This window comes from Tamandua tetradactyla, chromosome 7, assembly GCF_023851605.1.
Source record: "Tamandua tetradactyla isolate mTamTet1 chromosome 7, mTamTet1.pri, whole genome shotgun sequence".
Classification (NCBI taxonomy): Eukaryota; Metazoa; Chordata; class Mammalia; order Pilosa; family Myrmecophagidae; genus Tamandua; species Tamandua tetradactyla.
This window is the reverse complement of record NC_135333.1, coordinates 151,527,824-151,552,944: the sequence shown is the minus strand read 5'-3', so window position 1 is coordinate 151,552,944 and position 25,121 is coordinate 151,527,824. Positions and strand designations below refer to the sequence as shown.

Here is a 25,121-nt window from a genome sequence, read left to right as displayed (position 1 = left end):
TTTAGGTAAGAATTATGATTCCAATTTTTCAAAGAGGAAAAATGAGGCTCAAAAGATTAACTAACACAGAATTTTACAGCACTTAAATGCCAGGCTTCAAAAACTAGATGTGACTGGCACCAAAGTCCATTTTCTTTCCATGCTGCTTCCTATTGGCTTATCTTAATAGCCAAGATTCCAGCTGGAAAGGTGAGAGTAGATAAGGCCAGAAATTGAAAAACTCTATAGGAAATGGACACCTATTGATGGTTTTTGAGAAGACTAATGACAAGAGCAGAATTATGATCCTGGAAGATATATCTGAGTGGAGTTTCAACAAGAACAAGAGTTTGGAAGTTACTGGTGAAATGGTGTTGCAGGATTCAAAAGGGAGGGCTGCTAAACTACTCACTGTGGAAATGGGAAAGAGGAGAGATAAGCCAAAGGGAAGAGGAATTGGCAGATTATGAGCATGGGTAACAGGAAGGATGATGATGCCATTTATAGAGAAGGTCTTCAGCTACTGAGGTGATGAGGTAAAGCAGAAAAGGCAGCTCAAGTAGGCATCAAACCACATAGGCGAGTTTTTACCAGGGAAGGAATCTAAATCATGAAGAGAGGTGATCATAATTGCAAACTTCTAGTAAAAGGGTAATGATTCTAGTAAAAGGGTAATAAAAAGGTAATTAAAATGGTAGGTTTTAACATATATATTAACAAAATTTTAAACAAATAGGAACAAGATATTTTTTTAATTGTCTAAACATAGGATAACATCAGTATAATTTAAGTAGATAAAAAATGTCATAATGAGCAAAATCTCCATGAATTTTGTTTTACTTCTAATAATCAGAGGAGAGGGATGGTTGTAAGGGGAATATTAATAAAAATTAGAATATAAATTCCAGTTCTAAATAGTCTCATCTAAAAGAAGCACCCTGAAAGTACTTTCTAGATCTCAATAGACGAAGTATGAGACCTGGTCTCATACTTATGATCTCTGGTTCTCAAAGGTATGTTTGTATTGCTACTCTCCCTTACTCATGATCACAGTAGCTCCCTAGGAATAGAACTAACAATAGCCACTATTGTGGCTCTGTGGCTCTGTGATGTTATTTTCATAATTAAAGTCTTCTAAAAAGAACCAGAAATACAGAAAAAGGGAAAATGGAGTTCAGTAATATACTGAAAGAAAGTGAATGAATAAAAGTTAAACATAACATAATGACCCAGGCCACTTTAATTATTTCTCTGTTTTCATTTTCTATTTTCAACATGCTTTTTGGCTTCATGTATTTCAAAAGAAATGTGAGTGTAAGTTCAATATACCACAATCACCACCACCACCACCACCACAAACTACTTGGGAGAGTGCTAGGGATTGAATTATGTCACCAACGAAAGGTATATTCAGGTCCCAACCCCTGGTCCTATGGGTGTGAGGTCTATAGGACTTTGAAGATATTATTAGTTAAGTTGTACCCAAACTGAATGCGGGTGGCCTTAATAAAAATGGTTGAAGTCCTTGTAAGCAAAAGAAATTGGACACAGAAGGAGAAGCCGCAGGGAGCAGACAGAGGTGGAAGTCAACGAAACTTGGAAGAGAAAGGAGAAGACAGCCCACAAGTGCACTGTCATGTGACAGAAAAGTCAAAACAAAGAACTACTGGCAGCCATCCTCAAAATGCCACTGATTTCATGGAGAAATCTTCATCTTGCTGAAACCGTGGTTCTGGGTTTCTCCTAGCCTTGAAACCTTGAGCCGATGAATTCCCACTGTTTACACCAATATATGGTGTGGTATTTGTTTTAGCAGCTAGGAAATGAACAAGGACAGATGGCCAAGAAGAAATTTAATATCTTAATATGAAATAAAAATAATTTTAAGGAAAGCTAGATAAAACAACAATTTTACCATAGACATGCACTATTATTCAATTAAAACGAAAGTAAATTGAAGAGTGCATGTGGAGGGGGCCAAGATGGCGGCTTAGTAAGGTACGTGCGTCTTAGTTCCTCCTCCTCCAAAGCAACTACTAGGTGAACTGAAACAGTGCAGAACAGCTCCCGGGGCTACGGCAGGGAATGGACACACAGCGTACCCCAGTCTGGACTGGCTAGTCTGACTGCGAGACTCGGCTGCGGTGAGATCCCTGAGTGGCGCACGATTCCCGAGCAGCGGCAGCTGCAGCGGCCGGAGCTACTCCCTCCCTCCTTCCCGGGCCGGCTGAGAGTCTCGGAGAGGCAAGTTTCCCAAGCCGAGGCGGCCGGCGCCCCTCTTTTGCGGGCGGCTTCGAGTCTCGGCTTCGAATCCGCGGCTACGAGTCTCGGATCAGAGGGTTATCCAAGCCGCGGTGGCCCCCCCCCCCGTGGGCGGCTTCCTGGTTCCATGGGGAATTCCCCAGGCCACGGCGGCTGGTGACTGACACCCCTCCCCCACGGGCGACTTCCTGGTCCGGTGGCGAATTCCCTGGGCCCGCTGCGGCCGGCGACCAGTCACAGGGTCCCCTCAAGCCGCGGCGGCTGACGCCCCCACCACGCGCGGCCCCTGAACCAACGGAGAGAATTGGATCGAAAATCCCCAGGCCGCGGAGATCAGTGACCAGGGGGATCCATTCCAAACATGTGAGACAAACGTGTGCCACGAGCGCCACCTACTGGGCAGGATAAGAAAAGCAGAACCCAGAGATTTCACAGAAAAATCTTACAACCTTGTTGGGTCCGACACCCAGGGAAATCTGACTAAATGCCCAGACGCCAGCAGCAGAAGATAACGGTCCACGCTCAGAAAATTGAGAATATGGCCCAATCAAAGGAACAAAACAATAGTTCAAATGAGATACAAGAGCTGAGACAACCAATGCTGAATATACGAACAGAAATGGAAAACCTCTTCAAAAATGAAATCGATAAATTGAGGGAGGACATGAAGAGGACATGCGCTGAACATAAAGAAGAAATAGAAAAACTGAAAAAACAAATCACAGAACTTATGGAAGTGAAGGATAAAGTAGAAAAGATGGAAAAAAAAATGGATACCTACAATGATAGATTTAAAGAAACAGAAGATAGAATTAGTGATTTGGAGGATGGAACATCTGAATTCCAAAAAGAAACAGAAATGAACAGGGTATCAGGGAACTCAAGGACAATATGAACCGCACAAATATACGTGTTGTGGGTGTCCCAGAAGGAGAAGAGAAGGGAAAAGGAGGAGAAAAACTAATGGAAGAAATTATCACTGAAAATTTCCCAACTCTTATGAAAGACCTAAAATTACAGATCCAAGAAGTGCAGCGCACCCCAAAGAGATTAGACCCAAATAGGCGTTCTCCAAGACACTTACTAGTTAGAATGTCAGAGGTCAAAGAGAAAGAGAGGATCTTGAAAGCAGCAAGAGAAAAACAATCCATCACATACAAGGGAAACCGAATAAGACTATGTGTAGATTTCTCAGCAGAAACCATGGAAGCTAGAAGACAGTGGGATGATATATTTAAATTACTAAAAGAGAAAAACTGCCAACCAAGACTCCTATATCCAGCAAAATTATCCCTCAAAAATGAGGGAGAAATTAAAACATTCTCAGACAAAAAGTCACTGAGAGAATTTGTGACCAAGAGACCAGCTCTGCAAGAAATACTAAAGGGAGCACTAGAGTCAGATACAAAAAGACAGAAGAGAGAGGTATGGAGAAGAGTGTAGAAAGAAGGAAAATCAGATATGATATATATAATACAAAAGGCAAAATGTTAGAGGAAAATATTATCCAAACAGTAATAACACTAAATGTCAATGGACTGAATTCCCTAATCAAAAGACATAGATTGGCAGAATGGATTAAAAAACAGGATCCTTCTATATGCTGTCTACAGGAAACATATCTTAGACCCAAAGATAAACATAGGTTGAAAGTGAAAGGTTGGGAAAAGATATTTCATGCAAATAACAACCAGAAAAGAGCAGGAGTGGCTATACTAATATCCAACAAATTAGACTTCAAATGTAAAACAGTTAAAAGAGACAAAGAAGGACACTATATACTAATAAAAGGAACAATTAAACAAGAAGACATAACAATCATAAATATTTACGCACCAAACCAGAATGCCCCAAAATACGTGAGGAATACACTGCAAACACTGAAAAGGGAAATAGACTCATATACCATAATAGTTGGAGACTTCAATTCACCACTCTCATCAATGGACAGAACATCTAGACAGAGGATCAATAAAGAAATAGAGAATCTGAATATTACTATAAATGAGCTAGACTTAACAGACATTTATAGGACATTACATCCCACAACAGCAGGATACACCTTCTTCTCAAGTGCTCATGGATCATTCTCAAAGATAGACCATATGCTGGGTCACAAAGCAAGTCTTAACAAATTTAAAAAGATTGAAATCATACACAACACTTTCTCGGATCATAAAGGAATGAAGTTGGAAATCAATAATAGGCGGAGTGCCAGAAAATTCACAAATACGTGGAGGCTCAACAACACACTCCTAAACAACGAGTGGGTCAAAGAAGAAATTGCTAGAGAAATTAGCAAATACCTCGAGGTGAATGAAAATGAAAACACAACATATCAAAACCTAGGGACGCAGTAAAGGCAGTGCTAAGAGGAAAATTTATTGCCCTAAATGCCTATATCAGAAAAGAAGAAAAGGCAAAAATGCAGGAATTAACTGTCCACTTGGAAGAACTGGAGAAAGAACAGCAAACTAATCCCAAAGCAAGCAAAAGGAAAGAAATACAAAGATTAGAGCAGAAATAAATGAAATTGAAAACATGAAAACAATAGAGAAAATCAATAAGGCCAGAAGTTGGTTCTATGAGAAAATCAATAAGATTGATGGGCCCTTAGCAAGATTGACAAGAAGAAGAAGAGAGAGGATGCAAATAAATAAGATCAGAAATGGAAGAGGAGACATAACTACTGACCTCACAGAAATAAAGGAGGTATGAACAGGATACTATGAACAACTTTACGCTAATAAATACAACAACTTAGAGGAAATGGACGGGTTCCTGGAAAGACATGAACAACCAACTTTGACTCAAGAAGAAATAGATGACCTCAACAAACCAATCACAAGTAAAGAAATTGAATCAGTCATTCAAAAGCTTCCTAAAAAGAAAAGTCCAGGACCAGATGGCTTCACATCTGAATTCTATCAAACATTCCAGAAAGAATTAGTACGAACTCTCCTCAAACTCTTCAAAAAAATCGAAGTGGAGGGAAAACTACCTAATTCATTCTATGACGCCAACATCACCCTCATACCAAAACCAGGCAAAGATATTACAAAAAAAGAAAACTACAGACCAATCTCTCTAATGAATATAGATGCAAAAATCCTCAATAAAATTCTAGCAAAGCGTATCCAACAACACATTAAAAGAATTATACATCATGACCAAGTAGGATTCATCCCAGGTATGCAAGGATGGTTCAACATAAGAAAATCAATTAATGTAATACACCATATCAACAAATCAAAGCAGAAAAATCACATGATCATCTCAATTGATGCAGAGAAGGCATTTGACAAGATTCAACATCCTTTCCTGTTGAAAACACTTCAAAGGAGAGGAATACAAGGGAACTTCCTTAAAATGATAGAGGGAATATATGAAAAATCCACAGCTAATATCATCCTCAATGGGGAAAAATTGAAAACTTTCCCCCTAAGATCAGGAACAAGATAAGGATGTCCACTATCACCACTATTATTCAACATTGTGTTGGAGGTTCTAGCCAGAGCAATTAGACAAGAAAAAGAAATACAAGGCATCAAAATTGGAAAGGAAGAAGTAAAGCTATCACTGTTTGCAGACGATATAATACTATACGTCGAAAACCCGGAAAAATCCACAACAAAACTACTAGAGCTAATAAATGAGTACAGCAAAGTAGCAGGTTACAAGATCAACATTCAGAAATCTGTAGCATTTCTATACACTAGCAATGAACAAGCAGAGGGGGAAATCAAGAAACGAATCCCATTTACAATTGCAACTAAAAGAATAAAATACCTAGGAATAAATTTAACTAAAGAGACAAAAAATCTATATAAAGAAAACTACAAAAAACTGCTAAAAGAAATCACAGAAGACCTAAATAGATGGAAGGGCATACCGTGTTCATGGATTGGAAGACTAAATATAGTTAAGATGTCAATCCTACCTAAATTGATTTACAGATTCAATGCAATACCAATCAAAATCCCAACAACTTATTTTTCAGAAATAGAAAAACCAATAAGCAAATTTATCTGGAAGGGCAGTGTGCCCCGAATTGCTAACAACATCTTGAGGAAAAAAAATGAAGTTGGAGGTCTTGCACTGCCTGACTTTAAGGCATATTATGAAGCCACAGTGATCAAAACAGCATGGTATTGGCATAAAGATATATATATCGACCAATGGAATCGAATAGAGTGCTCGGATATAGACCCTCTCATCTACGGACATTTGATCTTTGATAAGGCAGTCAAGCCAACTCACCTGGGACAGAACAGTCTCTTCAATAAATGGTGCCTAGAGAACTGGATATCCATATGCAAAAGAATGAAAGAAGACCCATATCTCACACCCTACACAAAAGTTAACTCAAAATGGATCAAAGATCTAAACATTAGGTCTAAGACCATAAAACAGTTAGAGGAAAATGTTGGGAGATATCTTATGGATCTTACAACTGGAGGCGGTTTTATGGACCTTAAACCTAAAGCAAGAGCACTGAAGAAGGAAATAAATAAATGGGAACTCCTCAAAATTAAACACTTTTGTGCATCAAAGAACTTCATCAAGAAAGTAGAAAGACAGCCTACACAATGAGAATCAATATTTGGAAACGACATATCAGATAAAGGTCTAGTATCCAGAATTTATAATGAGATTGTTCAACTCAACAACAAAAAGACAGCCAACCCAATTACAAAATGGGAAAAAGACTTGAATAGACACCTCTCAGAGGAGGAAATACAAATGGCCAAAAGGCACATGAAGAGATGCTCAATGTCCCTGGCCATTAGAGAAATGCAAATCAAAACCACAATGAGATATCATCTCACACCCACCAGAATGGCCATTATCAACAAAACAGAAAATGACAAGTGCTGGAGAGGATGCGGTGAAAGAGGCACACTTATCCACTGTTGGTGGGAATGTCAAATGGTGCAACCACTGTGGAAGGCAGTTTGGCGGTTCCTCAAAAAGCTGAATATAGAATTGCCATACGACCCAGCAATACCATTGCTGGGAATCTACTCAAAGGAATTAAGGGCAAAAACTCAAACGGACATTTGCACACCAATGTTTATAGCAGCGTTATTTACAATTGCAAAGAGATGGAAACAGCCAAAATGTCCATCAACAGACGAGTGGCTAAACAAACTGTGGTATATACATACGATGGAATATTATGCAGCTTTAAGGCAGGATAAACTTATGAAGCATGTAATAACATGGATGGACCTAGAGAACATTATGCTGAGTGAGTCTAGCCAAAAACTAAAAGACAAATACTGTATGGTCCCAATGATGTGAATCGACACTTGAGAATAAACTTGGAATATGGCATTGGTAACAGAGTTCAGCAGGAGTTAGAAACAGGGTAAGATAATGGGTAATTGGAGCTGATGGGATACAGACTGTGCAATAGGACTAGATACAAAAACTCAAAAATGGACAGCACAATAATACCTAATTGTAAAATCATGTTAAAACACTGAATGAAGCTGCATCCGAGCTATAGGTTTTTGTTTTGTTTTGTTCTTACTATTATTACTTTTATTTTTTTTCTCTATATTAACATTCTATATCTTTTTCGGTTGTATTGCTAGTTCTTCTAAACCGATGCAAATGTACTAAGAAACGATAATCATGCTTCTATGTGATGATGTTAAGAATTACTGATTGCATATGTAGAATGGTATGATTTCTAAAAAAAAAAAAAAAAAAAAAAAAATGGACAGCACAATACTACCTAATTGTAATGTAATTATGTTAAAACACTGAATGAAGCTGCATCTGAGCTATAGTTTTTTTTCTTATATATTTTTGTATTTTTATTTTTATTTTTTCTCTATATTATCATTTTATTTCTTTTTCTGTTGTCTTGCTATTTCTTTTTCTAAATCGATGCATATGTACTAAGAAATGATGATCATACATCTATGTGATGATATTAAGAATTACTGATTGCATATGTAGAATGGGATGATTCCTAAATGTTGTGTTAGCTAATTTTTTTTAATTAATAAAAAAACAAAAAAAACGATAGTAAATTAATTACATTGCTGTTCATCAAAAGGTTATAATTCTATAAACCTTTTCTCAGCAATCTCATTATAAAGATCATGTGAATGATGATGACAAGAATTAGGCAAAACAGCAAAATGGCCTCAATAAACTGAAAGAAAGAGAGTCAAAAGTCAAAAGAGAGACTCTGAAGGATCAGACACAGCTTTAGATGAAAGCAAGGACAAACTCTGATCCACAGTATGAAGGTACAGAAACTGGATTTTCTGAGACTTGATTAGGTTTTCAAAGTCATAAGAAATTGACTTTGAAATACAAACTTCTTAATTTACATTGATATATATATATACTTACAACAAAACTCACACTGTTATAGGATATAGAATACAATCTCCTAATTTTAGAACTATAATTAGAATAAGTCAAGTTATATATTTTTAAAGAAAATTTTAATCAAGCTTCATAGTTGGTTGAATTGCCCCTATAGTCTAGACCTATTTCTGTTTCATAAAATATTTTGACTATCCTAACTCAGAATATCTTATCTCTCTTGCTTTTTGGAAGAATTTTCTAAACTATATAAAGATAAGTTAGTTTCTGAAGACCAATAGATAACTCAGTTGAGAATGTTACAGATTTATATATGTAGTTATTATTTCCTAAAAATACATAGCCTGGTCTCCTTAAAGAGATTATAGCATGAACTTAATTTCCAAAATGTGACATAGGAGACATGTTTATCCTATCAGAAATACAGTTAGAAGTTATATCTTATGGTTTTCTTCTGCAGATGATTAATCTTATCTATGTTATAACTTTTAGAAAGTGTACATTTTCAGATAGAAAAATAGCTACTGATTTTGATCTCCCCAAAGTAAAGTTCAAAAACCCACTATTTGGTTCAAATTATATGTAAACAGTGATCATAAACATAACATAAGCAGGAATAATAGATGTCAGGTTCAGTATATTTGCAAGGAGTCTCTTCAATAACATTCCTTAAAAATTTACACTTCAAAAGTTCTTTTAAGAATTATTTACTTTGCTCACCTATATGACAGAAACTGCACAAGGTGCTGGGACTATAACAATGAAAAAGATGTAGACCGTATCCATGTTTTTAGAGAGTTTATAAAGTCAATAGTCAATAACAACACATGACATGTGCTAAAATGGAAGAGGATACAGACTGCTATAGGAATACACACATTTCTTAGAGATTCTGACAATTTATTTTCCCCAAGAAAGACCTAATGAACATCATCACCACATTATCATTATCACCACTACCACCATCACCATCATCACTTATTACCTTCAATTTATTGAACCCAAGTTATATTCTCAGGTCCATGTCGGGTGGCATATATACATCATATTTAATCTTTACTACAACTCTTTGAGATGGGTAATACTACCCTCACTTTTGAGAATGGAAAAAATAAAAAAAGCATTCACGACAGACAGATGTCAGCTCATAGCTAGCCTGTCACTAATAGGCAGGCCATGGACTTCCCTATTGAACAAGAAAAATTTCACAGTATGCCAATATCAGACCAGATCTGTAACCATCACAATTCTATAATCATGTCTTATCACACATAAAAACAAGAACATTGAGCAAAAACACAAAAATGATTGAAGATCCCCCTTTTCCTGCTAACAGGAATGACTGTTGCTTCTTTACCAATTACAGCACTACCTCCTTCATATCTCTTGCCTCCTATATAAAAAATTTAAGATACATAAACATATAATAATGTGTTAGCCTCAAAGATGTCCCCCCAATAAGTGTCTCCTCCTAGTAACCACATCTTTGCGTAGTCCCAACCCATACTGCATAAGGCTGACCTGTTTAACTAAAGTGAAAGAGTCCAACTTCAAAATCTAGGTCATAAAAGACAATCCAGCTTTTGATTTGGCTCTCTAGGATTCTGAGAAAAGTTTCCTTGTCATGACAACATGCAAGAAACCCCATGGTGAAGTTCACATGGTATTCCAGTTTGAAACTGTTTTGGTACCCCAGAAAAAAGCCATGTTTTTTAATCCTAATTCAATTTTGTAGGGTGGGATCTTTTGATTAAGTTGTTTTCATGGAGACATGAGCCACCCAAGTGTGGGTAGGACTTTTTGATTAGGTGGTTTCCATGGAGATGCATCTCTACCCATTCAAGGCAGGGTTGCTTACTGGAGTTCTCTAAGACGGAACCATTCTGCAAAAAGCAGAAAGAGCTGGCACAGAGACATAGATTTGGAGATGCAGAAAGAAAACGCCCCGGGGAGGCTGTTAGAAATGAGAAGTTGGGCAAGAAAGCTAGTTGACAATGCCATGTGCCTTCCCAGCTGACAGAAACCCTGAACATCACTGGCCTTTTCTTGAGTCAAGGTATCTTTCTCTGGATGCCTTCGTTTGGACATCATCATGGCCTTAGAACTGTAAACTTGCAACTTAATAAATTCCCTTTTTAAAGAAATTCCATTTCTGCTGTATTGCATTCTGGCAGCTTTAGGACACCGATACACATGGTAAGAAACTAAGACCTCTGGCCAACAACCAGCACCAACTAGCCACCTATGTGAGTGAGACATCATGGAAATGAATCCTCCAGCCTTTATCAAGCCTTCCAGTGACCGCAATCCCAGCCAACAACCTCACTGCAACTTCACGAGAACCTAAGTCACATTCACCCAGCTAATCTGATCCTGAATTCCTGGCCCAGAGAAACTGTGTAAGAGAACAGTTTACTGCAGTTTTAAACCACTTTTATAAAGCAATAGATAATATATAACATTAATTATGTGTCAATGACTATGTACTTTTTAAGTTAAAAGAAGCATAAGGTAGGCATTATAATTCGACATTCATTGTTGTCCTTTAATTCTTGAATTATACTTTCTTTTAACTCTTTAAACATATTATAATAGCAGCTTAAATTCAACATGAGACCAATCAGAATCAGTTTCTATTGTTTCAGTTTTTCCTGCACACGGGTCTTACTTTCTCTTTAATTCTTTGAGCATAGCTGCTTAAATTGAACATCAAGGCCGAGTTGGAATCAGTTTCCTGATTAAGCGTCACATTTCCCTTCTTTGCACATCTAGCAATTTTTGGTTGGAAAGCAGAATTGTGGATAATATGTTACAATGAATCCATTTTGTTTTTCTAAAGATTATTGTTTTTTGTTGTTGCTTTTATAACTTCTTTAGTAAGAAGTTAACTTGCCTGAACTCAAACTGTGAAATGTTATCTTCCCTTCAGTGCACAGCAGCTAATGTTTCTCTTCAATTGTTGCCTTATTAGTCTGCCCAGTAAGGATTTGCCTGTGCCTGAGACTGCTTTAGCAGTCAAAGATTTGGGTAAATTTTATAGTCAGATTTGGCGGCTCAGTCTCTTTGTGGTTCCCTTGTTTCCAGAGCTCCCCAACCTAAATTTCCAGTTGCTACCAGTACTCAATTCTGCCCTTTGATAGTCAATCCATTTTTGCCTTCCAAGCTATATGCATTTTGGGTAACACATTCTATCAAAAGCACAGCAAACTTGCAAATCTCACTAAAAGCTCTGACTTTCAAGGGTTTGCCCCAATCCCATCCCAAGTCTTTGTCAGGGTTTCTGCTGGGCTCTTTAGATTCCCCCATGCATGTCTAATTTAAAGATCACCCAGGGATTTAGGCATGGCTTAGACTCAAATTTAGATCTCAGCCCTTTTGTAGCTCTTCCAGTTTCAGAAGTACTGTCATACCTCCACTTGCTCTGATCAATGATCTGTGCCAACAACATCTTCAGCTGATAAGAATATGATTTTCCATGCCAGATCTAAGGGGCTGGATGCACCCCCAGCAAGAAATTCATAACCCCCAATTTTTACCCCTCAGTAGCAGTCTTTCAACAGCAAACTCATGTTCCTGTCTGCTTTTTGTCATTATACAGTGCCTTTAATTCCACAGCCAGAATGAACAATTCTAGACAACTTTTAATAACTGCTACCTTCAAGAGGAACTGCCTGAATTCTTCTAGTGGCTACTACCTGAAGCCTCTGGACTATTTCAGTAGCCTTCTATCCTGTTTCCCTGCTTCCATCCTCCCTTTCCTACCAGGTCTTCTCTATACAGAAGCCAAAATCATCCCTTTGAAACATAAATCACATTATATCACACTTCTACAAAAATACTCAAAGAGCTTCCATTACACCCAGAGTAAAACACACGTCCTTACTATGACCTATAAGCCCTATGTGAAGTTGCCACCTCTCTAACCTCATCTCTTATTAACACACCAAGATTCCAACAGACCAAGTGTGCTACAATTTTGGCAACTATTGTTTACTTGGCCTGAAACATTCCTACCTCAGAGAGGTATATCTAGCTCCCTCACTTTCTTCAGGTCTCTGCTCAAATTTTAACTTGTTCGAGAAAACTTACCACATTACCCTATCTGAACTAGCATTCCTCACCACCTCTCCACACCCACACTACATATAAACCCTCATTCTTCACTTCACGTCCTTGTCTTGCCTTTCTTTTCTGTATTCACCACCACCTGGTACTATTTTTTTCAAAGTATATATTTACTATGCATCTATTCTCACTAGAATGCAAGTTCCATGAGGCAGGGACTTTGTTGTGTTCAGTGCCATAATCTTAAGAGCTAGAACAGCACCTGAAAGATAGAAGGCTTTAAATATTTAGTGAAATGAATGAATACATTAAGTGCTATTTGTTAGATTTTATTCTTAATCATTTCTATATATTAACTCATTTAACTTTTATAGTACCCTGAGGTAAGCACTAATTGTCATCATTTTATAGGTGAGGAACTGAAGTAAAAAGGGTTGAACCAACTTGCCCAAGTTAAAACAGTTCATACATACATAACAGAGGCAGGATTTTAACCCAGGTAGTCTGCTTACATACCCATAATTTATGTCCTTGAATGCCTAGTTATTTTCAATATCTTTCCATTTTATTTTGGAGAATTAAAAAAAATTCTCTAGTTCTTTTTAGATAAACAAAGGAAAAGAAGCTTTTGGGACTCTGACTGAGCCAGAAAATCATCTGGCAAAGGAAATCTCTAATGGCTACTCAGACGAGTCTTAGAAACAACTTTGTCACATAAAACACCAACTTTCTGTGCCAAACATCTGTTCGTGTTCTTTCATAACACTGTATATTAACTCACAGCAGCTCTGGCAATTGTGTTTACTTATAACCCCTGTAACCCCTACTAAAGAACTAGCAGAAAGCCACACTGCCTGTGAGTCCCTGATGGAACTCCATTCCAGTCTCCTTGCATGCTCCCACCTCAGGGCTTTTACACTCCCCTGTGTCCACTATCTGGAATGCTGTCCCTCCAGATATCCTTGTGGCTTATTTCCCCCTTAGATCTTTTTTACAAAGTCATCTCAATGATGTCTTGCTAGAACAATCTATTTAAAATTGGCAAACATACTCTCTCCACCTCGCACCTCCCTCTATCACTTCCTCCCTTATCTACTTTAATATTCCCTATGGTACTTAAAAAAAATACCTATCTTTCCCTTCTAGAATGTAAGTGAGATGAAGGTAGGGATTTTTGCTTTACCTGTTATTTCCCTAGCTCCTAGAAAAGTGCCTGGCACATAGCAGATTCACAGTAAATACTGGCTGATTCATGTAATACTAAAAGCTGCTGATCATTTGCAAAAATGAGTATTTTGTATAAAAAAGTTCGAAGGCCAGAGACATTTCAAAGATGAACAATCTCATCTAGATTCCAATACTGTTGGTGAGAAACAAAACTGATCGCAAGGTTTTCCCAAAAGATGTTAATAACAATCTAGTGTCATCCGTTCCTTCATTCATTTCTTCAACAAATATTTATTAACTACCTATTCTAATCAAATATTGTTCTAGGCAGTAGGGATACAGAAGTAAACAAAATAATTCTTATATTCTTGAAAGGGAAAAGAGTAAAAAAATAAACAAGGAATGCAATCATGTCAAAAATAATGATTTTGATAATAAAAGGACTGGGCAATTCATTCTCAAATAATTCAGAATAGATTTCTATCATGGTGACGAAAAGTTCAGACTCTGGAGTTAAATGACCAAGGTTTGAATCATTTAACAAAGCTCAGAAGGTCCAAAGTAGAGTCACTCATGCTAACCTCCGTGTCAGTACACCAGAACTCAGCTCAGCGCTCCCAAATGCTGAAACTTGAGATGAATCAATTTTAAAGCAATAATTCATCCTGCCCTTTATAATTTTAACTAGCCAGCAACATCCCATATTAGGGTAAAAGCCTCTTAACAACCAACAAGAATTCCCTGTGCTATGTTTCCTTGTTCTGCTTATACAACCCCCACACGTTTCTTTGTTTGTGGAACTCCTTCCCAGCTCATTGGACTTGGGGTTGCCCAGTGCGATTTGCTAAGTAAAACTCTCTGAGAACTTGACTAAGTTAATTGTCTGGTAATTTTATTTAACAGAATCATCCATTACAAGCTGTGTCCCTGACAATTTAACTCATTAAGTGATAATTTTACAAATTGGTGATAACAGAATCCATCTTGTATGGCTGATGCAAAGATTAAATCAGAAAATATGCTTAATAACACTTAGTACAATGCCCGGTACATAGTAAATTATAAATTAATAAATTAATATTATTATTATTATTATTATTATTAGGATATGTATGGCAATCTAATTCTGCCATCTGGTACAAAGACCACACTAAACTCATATGAAAGTCTCGTGCTTTATACTTAACACACACTTGTGTAGGTGTGTGCGTTTTGGTAAACTACTGTGAGTTACTAATTAATTCACTCATTCAGCAGTCATTGAGAACTTAATGTATGTCAGGTATTTTACCAAGTGTTGGGTATATACATCAGTTGACAGGACCAACGTGGTCCCTGCTCTTCTTGACTGTGAGTAAAGCTGCATAAGTACAGGGTATTATAAGAACAAATTTAAGAGGTGCCAAACTTTCCAACAATAAACAAGGACTTCAAGTCAACCAATCTTTACTCAATGCTATTCTAGGCGACCCTCTAGTGGTGCTTTCAGAGAATGCCCAATGAATACAATTCACTAGCGAGGCAAGCTGGGTTAGCCGGAAGCAGTCAGAGAATAACCCCAGGAGCCTGTTTAGTGTCCTTCATCATACCTCCAAAATATATTCCCCTACTAGTAAATTCTTCAAATAACTACCAGAATATCATTAGCATCATTCTAAAATCTAAATCAGATTAGGTCATCGTATTGCCTAAATGGCTCCAACCGTTTTCATCACACTTAAAATCCCAAACTCCTTCGAAGGCCTAGATGAAAGGTCTGCATGATCCAGCCAGCCTTCCTCCCTACCGCCCGGCGGCTTCCTCTCACTTAGCTCCAGCTTTCTTCCCCAACCTCCACCAGCCCTGCCCTTTCATGCCTCCGGGCCTCCTCTGCCTTTCCCGGGGGCAGAATCGCTCCCAGCAGCTTACTGACACCTCCTCCTCCTGACCATCTAAAGTTAAAGCAGCCTCCCCACACACAATCACGTTTTACAGTTTTATTTTCTTCTTGGCCATTATCATCATGTCTTATTTAGTTCATTAACCGTTGATTCCTCTTCGGCTGTATTACCACATAGATTCTATAAACCCTGTGAGAGCCTGTTTCATTTTTCCCCCTAAACAATTACTGTTGAATTACTAAATGAACTCCCATACCTGGTTTCCTGAGTATTTACAGATATACACAAACATATGGGGGCTAGAACGACATCCAGGAAGGGCGCCCCGAAGGTACACGGTCCCTGGACCCCAACCCTTAACCAACCTGAAGACCCCTGGGCGTTCCATTAGGGGACGCGCCCCGAGGGGCGGGGCCTTGTCCGCTTCCCCGCCCACCTCGCAGCTCACCCGATCTCCCCTCTATTTCCACCAGGGGGCGCGCCTCCGCGTCCGTCTCCATCGCCGACCTCTTCAGCACAGACAGCACGATCGCCGGCGACAAGTCGACCAACTGCTCCCACAAGGACTCCGTGTAGAAGTCCACCGTATGCGCGTTGGAAATTGGCAGGGCGTCCCTCAGAAATCGTAGGAGGCCCTGCAGCTTGGCACGCAGCGTAGGCAAGTCCGGGGTCTCCGGGAGAGAGCATAAAGCCGCCATGACGCTCACCCTCCCGGGCTGTAGGTGGCGCACACGTGGCTGTGAGGCGATATGGTACAGGCTGGAGAAGTCGAGCTCCGAGTCAGGCTGTAGCTGAACCCAGTGCTTCGATTGCTTCTGCTTGATGACGCATTTGGACAGCGACGGTTGTGGTTTCTGGGAAAGTGAGTGGTCTGTAATGGCGCCAGTGAGGCCGGCAGCAAGGAGGGAAGCTGAGAGTTTTGGATCACGTTACGAAGGAGTTTCTCCGGTTGGGTTCGGGAATAAGAACGTGAAACAGAAGAAGTGGCATCCTAACCATCTGAAGGTCCACGCTGGGAGTGTCCGCGAGGGTACGTAAGAAGGCAGCCTCTTTAAAGGCTTCAGATTTGCAAAGAGTAAAGCACGGAAGGATTTAGGAACCAGACCTGTCCCTATTTGGGAAGATCGAAAAGTGTTGTTAAAATTCAATGTTTAAATATCTTTCCCGGACTTGACCACTTTTGGATCAAAGTCTTTCCCTCTACCTTTTACCCTGTGAAAGTGAAACCGTAAGCGGAGAGCGTCCACGGTCTACTTGGGTATGTGTTATGTATAGGCATTTGTGCGTGTATTGGGATGAATGACGAGGTAGCCAGAAACACGCTGACCCGAAACCCTTGATGTACAAATACTCCGGCAGCATTCCACTCTACTTACTGTTCCTTTCCTTTTGTTCCTGTTTGTCCTTTTGACCTGCTATCTGTAAGTTCCGTCAAGTCCCGTTTGAAATGTTTAGAATAGTAAATAAATTCGGTGTTCTGATAATTGTTCAGGAGGTTACATATCACCTTTTTTCTTTTGTGTTGAAGTGTTTTCAAAAATAGTATATAACAGTAATTTTCTCTGAAGTAAAATGATAAATTTGAAATTTTCTTCTATTTTTAAGTATTTGTTAAAACCCGGATTAAGTATTTTAAACGAGTTGAGAATTTGTTTTGATTTGTGAATATGATACTGAAGTTGTGCAGCAGCCCAGATTGGTAAATTTTCCTTCTTTGAGATTCTTCTTAGTTGGGTGTCTGCATTGACTATAGTTAGCCTGGTCTTTTTGCAAAGGGACAACATGCTGTTTAATCCTTAAATTTAATCACCTTAGATTTGTTTCATGTGGTAATTTTTAAAGCAAAACAAAGTAACTCTACCATCTGAATGTGTTGATGTAAAAAGTGTTTCATTTTTTAAATTATTGGTTACACTTTATGCAACTTGTTTTCTGTGAAAGTTACTTATGACTGACATTCCTCAATATAGGGCAAGGCTTTGCATTTCGAAGAAAACTGAAGATTCAACAAAATTACAAGAAGTTACTGTGGAAGACAAAAAAGGCTCAAACCTCACAAGAATCCCAGTTCACAGATCGATATCCAGATCATCTGAAACATCTCTATTTGGCTGAAGAGGAAAGACTTAGAAAGCAACTTAAAAAAGTTGACCAAACTTCCTCTGAAAAACAAGTTGACCAACCTTTGCCAGGACAATGTAGCATTGATCTGGCTTTATCTGAAGAACAATGTAACATTGACCAGCCTCTACCAGTCACCCAAAGTAGCAAAACAGTAAAGTATGTTTTCTTTCTTTTGAAATCTTTTACTTTAAATGTAGGTACTGTTTTATTAAAGAGTTTGTGGCATAAATCTATGTAAGAATTGGAATTTTTCTTATTTTAAACATTTTAGAAGTCACAGTTATTAGGTAAAAATATTTTCAGGGAGACTCTTTTAGCTGAAATTACTAAATTAGGTGGTTTAATTTAATTGAAGAAATAATGGAATAGGAATTAAGAGATATGGATTTGCGATTTCTGTCTCTCAAGTACCATTAACTTCCTTGGACCACAGTTTTAAAATTATTTAAAAACTAATTTTTGAGGAGTATTATAGTGTAGTAGTTAATGGTGTGGATTCTGAAGCCAGACTTAACATGTTGGTGCCTCAGCACTCTTCTCTGAAATGGGGACAACATTAACTGTGTAATTCAGCACCACAGTGTTACATTACCCAGAATGGATCATGCAGATAGACTTTGGCATACCTGACTTATCACATGATATTATTGTGAAAACTAAATAAATTAATTTACATAAGATGCTTTATAAAAGTGTGTGGTACATGGTGTTACATGAGTGTTAGCTACCACTACTATTAATCCGTATTTTCTTCAGAAGATAAGTATGTGTGTGCAATTATAAAACAAATAGCACAGCCTCAGAACCTTTTTGGTTTTGAAGACACCAACTTTTTTATCTCTGCACTTATCACAAGTGAAAAAGCAATGTTAAAATCTAAAATTGCAAAGAAGCCGGGTGTTATATGGAATCAAATTTTTTACTTCACTGAAATTCTATCCTTTAAACTTGTTAGCTGTTTGTGCTAAAAATAACAGGAAATAGGAACCCAGGAAAAAGTATAGTTGGAGATAAAGGCAGAGACATGAAAAGTATTTCAATAGACTTGTCCATCATATTATTGAATATTGAATATAAAGCTCAGGCAAAAAATTAGCCTGGTGATAACTGATGTTACAAGAGTTAAGTTGTAAGACACGATAAGATGGCAAAAATCATTTTTAGTTATTATGAGGTAAAAGCAGGTAAATGCTGTCATTGAAGAACTTAAATAGAACAGTCAGAAATAGGGAAAGACAGTGAAAACTAAATCAGCAGAGGAAGCTTTTCAAAAGTAGAGATTGGTCAGTTGTCAACTACTATAAAGTCCAAGGATAATAGGACTAAAATCATGTCTTTGTGGACTAGACTAGGACTAAAATCAGGTCTTTGTGGGCTAGGCTATTATTGGTGACTTTGACAGAGGATTTTCAGTAGAATGATGAGGGGCGGTCCCTGATACATATATGTGGAGCTGAAACCATGATCATGGACATGACTGCCCAAAGAGAATATGGAAACTCTCTATACATCTTGTATCCTTACACCTTGGGGTAAAACTTTGGGTGTGTCTTCATACTTTTTTGGGAAAAACTTTGGGTGAGAAAGAGAAAGAGGCTCTAACTTTATTAAGTCTCAAACTATGAATGAGCAGTTAAAAAGGAACAGGAGGGAAGAATGTCATCAAAACTAAGGGAAAGGGGTTTTCAAAAGTAGTGAGTGGTCAATTCAATGAAGACTGAAAAGTGCTCATTAACATCGTAATCATATTTGGTCATCATGATCTTGGTGAGGGCAGAAAATTGAATATGAAAGGAAAGGAAATGAGAGACTGGTAGGTAAAAGGGGACTATAGAATCATGATTGGTAATGTGTACTTTAAAAAGGGAACTATTAAAACATAATTGTGTAATTATGGAATTGGTGTGGTGAAAAAGGAAAGGGACTATTACTGGATCAGGTATCCTGAAGAAATGGACAGAATCTGGACCAAAGTGATTGGATTAGCCTTGACAGGGTGTACCACCTTCAGAAAGATGAAGATGGAACAATTTTAAATGATGACTAAGTCCATGGTGTTGTTATTGACTGAATAGATAAAATGGGTTAGAAAGGATGTGGTCAAAACACTTTGAGATTGAAGTTTATGTACATTCATTCAATTTCCTAATGTCATTCAATTTAATGCCTTTTCCAATGTCGTTCATTTATTTATTTTTTTAAGTGTCTTTGAAAATTTTCTGTTTTTCCTGGTTGAAGTAATGCTATTGAATTAATCGACAATCTGAAAGCTGTAGCTGTATTTTTAAAATCTTATTACTTGTATATTTTACTAATAAGTTAATGTACTTCTTTCTTCCCCCCTCAAATAATTTGCGTCACTGAGATTTTTGTTCCATGCTTGACAAAATTATGGTTATATTGTTTTTAGCCCTTGTGACTTACTTGTCTTAATTTATTTTATAAAGTTCCATTGCTACTTCAAAGAAAAATAAAAAGAAAACATCAAATCAAAAAGCACAAGAAGAGTATGAACAGGTACAAGCTAAGCGTGCTGCTAAGAAACAAGTAAGTTCTACTTTTAAAATGTATTTAGATCCATTTTTCCATATGTGTACTAAGTGTATATATAAACTGTATTTCTGAGTGCCAGACACATAGTATGCCCTCAGTAAATATTTGTTGAATGAATGAATTGTCTGAGCAGAATGAGAGATGTAACATATTCAGATTCCTTGATTTATATTGTATCAGAGAGGTGTTACTAGTAGATCAGAAATGGGATTCCTTTATGTTGAGCTAAGGCTTCGTAATCATCAAAGTTGACATTTTCTTAGCCCTTGCAGATTTCAAATGTTAAAATAACAGCCAGCATCATTACCCATTAGAAATCAAAATTATTAAGAACTTTAATTAAAGTTCTTTAATTTAATATTTATAAATAATTTAATTAAGAATTAATTAAGTAAAGACTCATAATTGAAAGTAAGAATATTAAGGCTTTTTTCACTATATGCTTTATAAATAAATAAAGTACTCTACGATATGAGAATATAATTTTAAGTGATATAGTTTAGTATAATGAGGAATTGGACAGAATTTGAATTTAAAAGATCTCTAAGTGAAATTCAGCTCTCAGCTAACTCTACCAGTGATTTGGAACTTTGGGCAAGATTCTTTCGGTAGTGGTAAGCATCAGTTCCTCATTTGTAAGGTGAAGATAATTTAAGAACTTTTGTTTAGCTTTTGTATTTAATTTTAATAAAAATGTTACAGTACAGTTTGAATAGAAGCTTTTCAGATCTATCTATAACTTTGAATTTTTATTTTTTTATATTCAAAGCAAATTTGATTCTTTATGTTAGTAAATCAAAGAAGTATGCTAATTATTAAATGCACAAAATCATAATGCCTAGCACAATATTTTGCACATACATAGTCATCAATAAATGGTTCTTGATTTAAACCTCTAAATTGCTCAGATGATATATTAAAAGGAATTCCAGATACAGCTTTCTGGAAATGGAGATTTCAGCATTAATGGAACATTGGAAGATAAGCTTATTATTCCCTTTTAACTCTTTCACAGTATAAGACTTCAACCCCCACCCCTCCCCCACATGCACACCACCTGATCTATAAGATTGAGTAATAACCAACTGAGGAAGAAACAAGATGCTATGGATATACTTTAGTGATGAAATCAGTACATAAATATATGCCTTCTCTGTTCTGTGATATAATTTTATTTGCACACAAATAGTTAAGACTATTTAATAACTTTACATTTTTTATTCCATGTTGCAGTGTGCCTTATAGTGTGAAGGCATAAGAGGGTGCACAACTTCAATAATGGGAAATAATTAATATTTTGCAAAATATAAGAAGCAAGCCTTAAACTATTTGTGTGGTGAAGTATGTTAAAAACAGCTTTTGAAATACATCAGCTATTTGTTAGTAAAAAAAATTACTAATTACTAATGGAATATGTTATTTCAGGAATTTGAAAGAAGAAAACAAGAGAGAGAAGAAGCTCACAGGCTCTACAAAAAGAAGAAAATGGAAATGTTCAAAATATTGAGCAAAAAGACTAAAAAGGGTCAACCAAATTTGAATTTACAAATGGAGTATCTTCTTCAAAAAATACAAGAAAAAAATTAAATAAGACATTTCATCCTTAATCAAGGGTTAAAATATCTGCTGTCTGTCTATTGGGTTCCTTTAATTTAATGCATTGGTTTTTAGTTTCCTAGCTGCTAAAACAGATACTTCACGTTGGGTTGGTTTAACAACAGGAATTAATTGGCTCACAGTTTCAGAAGCTAGAAGACTTGCTTCTTCCCAGAGTTGGCATCTTCTGGCTGGCAAACTTGGGGACTCCTTGGCTTTTCCATCATGCGGTAGTGCACATGGTGGCATCTTCTTTCTCTTCTGAGTTCCATTAACTTCCAACTTGTGGCAACTCCCTGTGGCTTCTCTTTCTGTCTCGAAATTCCTTTACATTTAAGAACTTCAGCAATACTGAAGTAAGGTTCGCTTTCATTCAGTTTGGGCATACCTTAACTAATAACGTCTTCAAAGGCCCTATTTACAAATGGTTCACATGCACCAGACCAGGGGTTAGGACCTAAATGTGCCATTTGTGGGGGGCATGATTCAGTTTCCAGTAGCCTCCTAATAATTGAATAATTTTCTCAACATAAATTGAATTGCTAAGTAAACTAAAATGTCACAAATATATTCTTATAAAAGAAATTTTTCTGTATAAGCTCTACATAATATGATTTCTTTCTTATTTGCCTCTAAAGAAAGATTGATGTGAGGAACTGAAAGAACCATCTGTTTCTTTCAGGCTCAAATGGTCAAATATGTAATATTTTGTATCAGGAAATTTGTCTGAAATAAAATGTTTGAAAGTTAGGGAACAGATTTCAATGATGCATTTCCATGAAATGTTTCAATTTAGTAATCCGCTATTAATTGTTTTAAATTCATTTTAATGATAAGGAAGTCAAAGACTTCCCTTGGGCTTTGTATATCTGTTTTTATTTTGGATTGAGTACATGTTGCAGGGAATATACATGTAAAGAAGATTTTACTCAGAACTAGGTGCTGAAACTACCTTCCCCCACCTTGTAAGGATGTGGCCTTCCTGAAGTAGTTTGGTTTGAGAACTTCAGCTGATATCCCATTCCCTTGAATGGAAGCACATAGTTTATTTGTCAAAGAGCTTTTAAATGGCTATGGAAATGCAGCAATGTCATAGCAAGAATTACGTTTTCCATATCCTGTAGGATCCTATAAACTAAGAACATTGTCACTAGAACCTGTTACTCCACATGGTACCCTTGTGAGCCAAGAGGAGCTACTGTGATGCTTCTGCTCCTGCCCTGTGTTGGCCACTTGGATTCATTGCAAAATGAGAACAGCTTTACTATAGTCATTACAAGCTAAAGGACTACAATAAGGGTGATATTTATAACTCATACCACGTAAAATTTTATAATGGCAACAAATGCTGCCTGAAATTAAATTAAGGTTTTAGAAAGCCCTTGCATATTAACTGATTCAGTCTGCATTTACAAATGCAATTGGATAGGGTGATGCGATGGTGGCTCAGTGGCAGAGTCCTTGCCTGCCATAACAGAGACCTGGATTTGGTTCCCCGTGCCTGTCTTGTTAAAAAAAATAAAGACAGTTGGATTGAGCTACAGTACACACAATGAACCCTAAGTTAAACCATGAACTTTAATAGTACAGTTATAAAAATAGTCTATCATCAGTTCTAACAAATATTCTATACTAATGCAAGGTGTTGGTGGCAGGATGGTATATGGGAATCCTGTATTTTATACATGATTATTCCATAAACCCAAACTTTGGTTAAAAATAACGAAATACCATTTCCCAGACCATGCATCCCCCCCCCCCCAAAAAAAAAATGCAATAGGAGCTGGTAAGGACCCACTATACCTATTAAAGAATAATTCTTTAATGTGTAGAAAACAATTCTGAGATATGCAATACATTAGGTTGCATTTAAAATAAGCAGTCTAGAATGCCTTAATTTGAACACCTTGGTGAAGGTGGTACACCATGAAGCAGAGCATAGTATTTTAGTGGATTTTTTTTTTTTTTTTTGCATAGGCAGGCTGTGTGGGATGGATTATTTTTGTAATTGTTTCATTTATGTACTTTTTTTACTTCTAGACATTATCTAGTCAGGACAACATAAGGAAAGAGTTTCAGTTAAATCCTTTGAGAGATGAGTAAAAATAAATTCTTATTAGCAACATTTTCTTGTTGAACAGCCACAATATGCAAAGTCCACATCAAGTTGTTGAAAAATAGAATTCCTTTCTCAAGAATCCTCTAGGGATCTAAATGCCAAATAGGCAGGTTACATCGTAGGGTAAAATGTACTCAATGACGATCAAGTACAAATGAAAAGATCAGATTTAAATGTGCAAGATAATCAGGGATCTTCTTGCAATGTATGTTTAAGGGCCCTACCTCCAGAGATTTGGATAGTGTAGACGAGTTCAGTAATGGTCATTTTAGTCAGCAATCCTCATGAATCTGATGTGGTTGGTACTTGGAGGAGCATGATATGCAAAGCATTAGACCTCAGCCTCAGAGAAGAGAGGTTTCTTGTTGAAGAAATGAGGGAAAATCATAAATAAGATGCTGTGATAGATTGGATCATATACCCTAATTTAAATATTTCCTTAGATCAAGCTGCATTTCTGTGGGTGTGAACCTATTGTTAATAAGACCTCTTGCAGATGGCTATTTTTACTTAAGGTTTGACTCAACTCAGTGAAAGTGGGTTTTAGTCTTATTTCTGGTGGCTTTAAAGAGAAACCCACAGAAAGGAGGCAGAAGCAAGGAGCTGGAAGCAGAGAATCAGTGGGTACCCAAAAAGAAGGAGAGGACACTGCTGTGTGATGGAAAAGCCAAAGACCCTAAGCATTCCAAGTGCTAGAACTCTACTAATCCCAGGAGGAAGAAAAGCCTTATAGCCTCCAAAATGATGAGACAATAAATTCCTGTTATTTAAGCTACCTCATTGTAGGGTATATGTCATAGCAGCCTGTCAAACTAAGACATGACATTTGAGAAGAACCTTTAAAGTTGAGGAAAGTTGCAAAGTGCAGAATGCTTGGAATGAATTTAAAAGTCTAAGAAAAAAAATTACGAAAAGGTGTGTGTATTAATATCACTATTGTTGGCAGATAACACTTGCCATCCAATCTTGATGTTTCCATATTGAGGAGGCACCATCACCCAAACACTTGCCGTCTGTCTCACTTGGCC

The 25,121-nt window shown here is 37.2% G+C and overlaps 2 protein-coding genes across 2 annotated transcripts in view; one reads left to right on the top strand and one right to left on the bottom strand.

The window, feature by feature from the left end:
- Positions 1-16,462, bottom strand: part of METTL25 (methyltransferase like 25) — a 134,920-nt gene extending 118,458 nt beyond the window's left edge. Inside the window, exon 1 of the mRNA XM_077111528.1 lies at positions 16,150-16,462. Coding sequence (XP_076967643.1) covers positions 16,150-16,399 — 250 coding nt within the window. The 5' untranslated portion in view covers positions 16,400-16,462. The remainder of the gene's footprint in view (positions 1-16,149) is intronic.
- Positions 16,185-23,730, top strand: CCDC59 (coiled-coil domain containing 59). Its single transcript, XM_077111529.1, has 4 exons — positions 16,185-16,731; positions 17,672-17,981; positions 20,273-20,372; positions 21,804-23,730. The coding sequence occupies exons 1-4, from the start codon at positions 16,524-16,526 to the stop codon at positions 21,963-21,965; spliced, it is 780 nt and encodes a 259-aa protein (XP_076967644.1). The 5' UTR covers positions 16,185-16,523; the 3' UTR covers positions 21,966-23,730.
- The last annotated feature ends 1,391 nt before the right edge of the window (positions 23,731-25,121 follow it).

What these genes read in the sequence shown, in the direction of transcription:
- CCDC59 (XM_077111529.1), top strand. Translation starts at nt 16,524, where the DNA reads ATGACGCATTTGGACAGCGACGGTTGTGGTTTCTGGGAAAGTGAGTGG. An exon ending in CGCTGGGAGTGTCCGCGAGG is followed by an intron (nt 16,732 to 17,671) that starts GTACGTAAGAAG and finishes TCCTCAATATAG; the next exon opens with GGCAAGGCTTTGCATTTCGA. An exon ending in AGCGTGCTGCTAAGAAACAA is followed by an intron (nt 20,373 to 21,803) that starts GTAAGTTCTACT and finishes ATGTTATTTCAG; the next exon opens with GAATTTGAAAGAAGAAAACA.